We start from the raw sequence: 6714 nt of genomic DNA on the forward strand, positions 1-6714 counted from the left end.
ATGATTAAATTCATACCACACTAAACCCCTTTCAGCTTTAAGCCGGTTTTAGCCCTGTCAAAAAACCCGTGAGTTACGAACCCGAGCTGTTTAACTCCCAATTTTTGATATTTATTATTTCTCCGGATTAAGAGTATGACTTCGTCAACTCACAATGACTTCGTCAACTCACAAAGTCAAGTCAATACTAAGTCAAAAAAGACGTCGTTTGAGTTAGTGTGGCTAGACGTACAGTTGGAATTCCGAAAGGATCGATTGTCTAATTGGTCTTCTGTGAACACATTGGCGTACCAAGTAGGGATTGCTATTTGGTTCCGTCAAGGGATGTAGTAACCGGATTTAAATGTCCCAAACGTTTGAGGGCATTGGTTCGAGCTAGGCTCTTCTAGAACGCAAAGCTGTCGGAGTTCTAAATCACGAACGTTTCGTAGTTTGTTCGATCGGTAAGGGTTAGTTATAGGATGTTCCATAACTAATTTACACAAGGAAGAGTTGGTGTCCGAGGCGTCCTTGGTAGCTATAACTAGCTTATCGGAAAAGAGGAGTTCACCTAATTTCGAGGAACGGGTCAAAGACTGGAAAACCCGTGCTTAAGGCTGAGCTAAGTTTTATTGATTTTCCTTTAAATTACTTTGTTATTTATTTTTATTTCATCTTTTACTTTTTACTTTTTACGTTTTCTTGTGTTTATTTCAGGTTTCATATTTTATTTCCCCCCCAAATGTCGCGGGCACGACAACTGCCCAGATACTAATCTGGTTAAGAAACAAACAATTTTCAGTAATTCCAGTCTCTGTGGGATCGACCCTACTCCCTATACTGCTTTAATTTGCAAACTAGGTGTAGGTTTATATTGGTGGAATCGATAGCCATCAGTTTTGGTGCCGTTGCCGGGGACTGGCAACACTTACAATTGTTTAAATTGTCTTCATGACCAGATCTTCATCCGGAGATCTCGAATACGACCCAGAGATCGAGAAATCAGCGCGAGCACGATGAAAAGAGACAGTAGCTCTTAAACATGCAAGTAAATCAGGAATTGAGCTAGGACAAGGGATCCTAGAATCTGACGTTGAAAAGTTAAGCTAAGTAATTCGAGCAGAGGCAATTCGACGTGGGAAACGAGTCGAAGAGGTTGAACCTGAGACCAAACCACTCTTTGAAACAAAAGGCAACCTCGGTGAATCAGAAAGGATGGCAAACCGAACCATTCGTCAACTAGCCGCTGCTCCCAACGAGCAAACACCGTTATGCATCAACTATCCAATTGGAGGAACCCCTTTCAAATTAAAGTCGGGCTTGATTCACCTTTTGCCCACTTTTCGAGGCTTGAAGAACGAAAATCCACACACTCACTTGAGAGAATTCCATATGGTCTGCTCAAGCATGAAACCCCAGGGAGTACCCGAAGATGAGATCAAACTTCGGGCCTTTCCTTTTTTTTTAGTTGATACAGCAAAAGAATGGTTATTTTACTTACCTCCCGGTTCTATCACAACGTGGGATGACTTATCTTGTGTATTTCTTGACATGTTCTTCCCAACATCACGAGCAGCCGAGCTTAGGAGGGACATAGTGGGAATTCGCCAATTGGAGAGTGAATCGCTCTACGACTACTGGGAGCGGTACAAAAAACTGTGTGCGAGTTTTCCTCAACATGGGTTGACCGAACAATCACTTCTTCAATATTTCTACAGGGTTTGCTGCCTATGGAAATGAAGATGATCGACGCTGCTAGCGGAGGAGCGCTTGTCAATATGACCCCTCAAAGGGCAAGAGAGCTAATATCCACCATGGCGGCAAATTCTCAACAATATCGGCCAAATTCAGAACCGACAAGACGGGTTAATGGGGTAAACGTTTCAACTTTAGAAGATAAATTGGATAAACTTACGAATGTTGTTCAATCTTTGCTTACAGAAAAGAAGAGTTTGACCCCACTATGTGGAATTTGTACTACGTCTGAACACCCGACAAATTTGTGCCCAATCCTTAACGATAATTCAACAGCACATGTAGATGCTGTCGGAGGTTTTCCGGGACCTCTGCAAAGACGTTATGATCCTTTCTCCAAGACCTACAATCCCAGGTGGAAAGATCATCCCAACCTGAATTACGGAGCTAATCCCCGATATAATCCATCATACCAATCGAGACCTCAGCAACCACTACAACAACAACACAAGCCGAGCACATCTCTAGAAGCTGTTGTGGAAAGACTTGCCGCCGATGCTGCAAAATATCAACAGAGGACAGACGCATCAATACAAGAGTTAACTAATCAAGTTAGTAAACTCTCAATGGCAGTTAATCGCTTGGAGTCTCAAGGTAAATTACCTTCCCAGACAGAGCCGAACCCTCGGCAGAATGCCAGTGCAATCACTCTTCGTAGTGGAAAGGTTCTGGAAACAGTACCAACTAAAAGTCATGGGCAAGACAAGGAACAGGAAAAGCAGATCTCCGATGCAACAACCAGGCCAGAATTAGAAGTTCAGAAACCAGTTGTGATGCCACCTCCTTTTCCAGGGAGGCTTGCAAGGGATAAGAAAGAGAAGGAGGAAAAAGAGATCCTCGAGACATTCAGGAAGGTGGAGGTAAATATTCCTTTACTCGATGCTATCAAACAAATCCCTCTTTATGAAAAATTCCTCAAGGAGTTGTGTACTAGAAAGAGGAGGTTAATAGGTAATGAAAGAGTAAATGTAGGAGAAAATGTCTCCGCAGTACTGCAAAAGAAAGTTCCACCCAAATACAAGGACCAATGTATGTTTGCTATTCCTTGTGAGATAGGCAATGTAGGCATTAAGAAAGCCATGTGTGATTTAGGGGCTTCCATTAATGTTATGCCTTATTCTATTTATAAGCTGATTAATGCGGGTCCTTTAAAAGAGACAGGAGTAATAATCCAGTTGGCGGACAGATCAGTCGTCTATCCCGAAGGGCTGCTTAAAGACGTCCTTGTAAAAGTTAACGAATTAGTTTTCCCTGCAGATTGCTACATTGTTAGTATTGAAGATGATAATTCAACTAATTCGTCTGACATTTTGCTTGGAAGGCCGTTTCTAAGTACCGCGAGGGCAAAAATAAATGTTCGAAGTGGAACACTGACCATGGAGTTTGATGGCGAAATTGTGAAATTCAATGTCTACGAGGCCATGGGTCATCCTAACTCTCTATTAAATATTTCTAGCATTGATATTTTAGATTGTTTAACTCAATCTTATTCTGAATATCATGACTTTGATGAGTTGGAAACTGTCCTTTACAGAAACATTGACATGGATGTTTTACATCATCTCTAAGAATTCGCAGTCATTGAAGATCCATTGCAAGAAATCGTCAATCACTTGGATATCCAACCTTCGTTGACAAACCGAGGTAACCAATTTGAACTATTACCTTCCCAAACTAAAATGTTACCCTCGATTTTGCAGCCACCGATCTTGGAGCTTAAAACATTACCGGACTATTTTAAGTACGTCTTTTTGGGAGAAAAAGACAGCTTACTAGTAATAGTGTCAAACAAGTTAACCAAAGACGAGGAAGAAAGTCTAGTTCGAGTTCTGAGAGATTATAAGGAAGATATTGGTTGGACAATAGCCGACATAAAAGGGCTAAGCCCATCCACCTGTATGCACAAAATTTCCATTGACGACAACACGAAACCAAAAAGGGATGCTCAACGGCGCCTTAATCCACCCATGATGGAGGTAGTAAAGAAGGAGATCCAGAAACTGTTAGATGCTGGAATGATATATCTGATTTCCAACAGTAATTGTGTAACGCCCCTAACCCGAATCCGTCACCGAAATAGAGTTACGGAGCATTACCGGAGTTACCAATTCATTTATCAGATATTTCATTAATCCGATATCTTTTCTTTTCCACGTTCAAGTATCGTATTCAAGTTATCCGGATCTTTATAAAGAAATTTGATCGTCGTTTTCATTTATTTCATGTTATAATACATTCAACTAATGCTCTAAACAAAATTATCATTTTACCCCTAAACTTTTAATTAATGATGATTTCATCCTTAGGTTAAAATAAAATAAAATTATTGCAATTTAATCCTTATTTCCAGCCGTTATTCTCACACAAATTGATAACAACCTATGAATTCTATAAAATGTCGAATTTTCCATAATTTCAACACTTTTCAATTTAATCCTTAAAACATGTTTTTCCACGATCTTGAGCTAAATTAATAATTTCATTCAATTTTTAATTTAAATAATAAAATAATCCATTTCATGCAAATTGTTCATTTCTAACATTTTTTACAAAATTGCCCATAAAATTTTACTTTTATTCAATTTAGTCCATAAGCCTAAAACATACAAATTAGCCATGCTAGCTGAATATTCATACATATTTTCCTCCTCCTCCTCTCCATTCCACATCCTTAATTTATATAACATGCAACAAGTAACATTATCAATAATTTCACTATTTACTTATGTATATTAAAAGCATCCATTTGCGTCATAGTCACTAAATTATTTATATCTTAAGCTACGAACTCTAAAATAAGATCCGCTAATTTTTCCGAAACTAGACTTACTTATCTTATTACCATAAAATTTTCAGAATTTTGGTTTAGCCAATAAGTACAGATTTATTCTTTAAAGTTGCCCTTTTCTCGTCATTCGACGCTCCAACCCTTCTTCACTAAGAATTAATTATCTCATCGCATTTAAATTAGGATGATGTTCCCGCTAGACTCTCTAAGAATTTTAAAAATATAAATTTAATCCCTTAATTATTTTTCTCCAATTTTTTATGATTTTCCAAAGTTAGAACAGGTAACCCAAATTATTCGATATTGTCTCACAAAACTTATTATATCTTATGATTTACAATTCCATTGCTTACACCGCTTTCTTCTATAAGAAACTAGACTCAATAAGCTTTAATTTAATATTTTATTCATCCTCTAATTAGACTCAATAAGCTTTAATTTATTATATATCAAATCATCATATAATTCCATCACATATTCATAGAAACTTTCAATTTCTTTCATAGAATCAAGAACTAATGAATTCAACAAATGGACCAAGTTGTAAAAGTCACAAAAATACAAAAATTTCAAGAAATAATTAAGAATTGAACTTACTTGCAGTAAAAATATGAAAAACCAGCTTAAGGGAACTCTTCCATGGTGTTTTTGCTGATGAGAATGCAGAAAAATAAAGAGAAATCTAGATAATTCCACTTTAGTCCTAGCTTTATGAAGTAAATTTTGCAATTTTCTAATTTTACCCTTATTTTCTTGGTGATTTCATGCTCTTGCCGTCCAGCCCAAATAGACCTTGGGTCTATTTGCCTTTTAAACCCTCTTTCTTTTATCAGTTAAGCTATTTAATCATTTCCCACAATTTTGCATTTGATACAATTTAGTCCTTTTTGCTCAATTAGCTATCAGTACTTTAAAATTTCTTGACGAAACTTTAATACTAACTTATTAACACTCCATAAATATTTGTAAAAATATTTATGGCTCGATTTAAAATTCCCGAGGTCTCGATACCTCGTTTTCAATTCTAATTATTTTAATATATATATATATATTTTTTTTTTTTGTACATTTCACTATTTCAAAATTTTTCCTAACTTCACATTTAACTTATACTCACTAAATTAATAATATTTCCTACTCATTTCTCGGATTTAGTGATCTCGAATCACCGTTCGACACCATCGAAAATTAGGTCATTATAACTCTCCCCTTTAGGGATTTTCGTCCCAAAATCTTACCAGAAGAAGTTGCTTCCAACACTCATAAAACACCTTTACTAACTTCTCAAAATCACAATTTGATTTAACCTCGAATATCTTTTTCCATTCACCTTTGAACTCTAGAACACAATGTTGGAACATACTGTCAAAATTCTAAATTACCCTCTCGTGGATGCATATACTCACCGATCATCAAATGAAAACTCAGACTCTACCGAAATGATCATACAGATCTTTCTTTGTCAAATGAACAACCATAAACTAAATAACATTTTCCTTTCCGATGTTAATGACAATCCCAATTCAAATCTATAGTCATTCTATCTCATAACACACTAGTATTATCATTGACGCAATAATCCTAAATGTTCTTAATGTTAGAAACACTTGCTAACAAATAGACATCTGAACATGAACTCAAAGATATTATGTAACGCTCGTGCAATCACTAGTACATCTAACTCACAAGAAGATAATAAAGATCTTGATAATTTCTCAAAGAAAGCTAGAAGAAAAACACTGCTTACCGACTCTGGACTTTCATCATAACAGAGATAATATACTTTCCGCATGTATAAAACAAAATCATAATCAGTAGAAACATAAGAATAGTCTCACATAAATTTTTACCGTTAACTTTATTTCCAACATATTAAAATAGAATTCCAAGAAGATGAAGAAATGACGATCATCAACCGACCAGACCAATAGGGCTTTCGTCTAACATCATAATTAACTAGCATTCTCAAAACATCAGAACTCCACCAGAGACTGAACAACCACATACACATATCTCTGAGGATAAAAGAATATATAGAATACCCAGAAAAGATGATCATATTCGTTTCAACTGTAACTATCACACACCGATATCTTTACTACTCAATTATCATTTTTTTTTACTAATTCTGTCATCATGAACCCCGCATCATTCCATTCACTAACGAAAACCAATTCAGGAAAAATTTCAGC

General features: G+C 36.3%; 1 protein-coding gene across 1 annotated transcript; it reads left to right on the forward strand.

Moving 5' to 3' along the window:
- Positions 1-1715: 1715 nt before the first annotated feature.
- Positions 1716-3302, forward strand: LOC108471497 (uncharacterized). Its single transcript, XM_017773109.1, has 2 exons — positions 1716-2795; positions 2865-3302. Exons 1-2 carry the CDS (start codon positions 1716-1718, stop codon positions 3300-3302), a joined length of 1518 nt encoding a protein of 505 aa, XP_017628598.1.
- The last annotated feature ends 3412 nt before the right edge of the window (positions 3303-6714 follow it).

The sequence above is a fragment of the Gossypium arboreum genome, chromosome 5 (assembly GCF_025698485.1).
Source record: "Gossypium arboreum isolate Shixiya-1 chromosome 5, ASM2569848v2, whole genome shotgun sequence".
Classification (NCBI taxonomy): Eukaryota; Viridiplantae; Streptophyta; class Magnoliopsida; order Malvales; family Malvaceae; genus Gossypium; species Gossypium arboreum.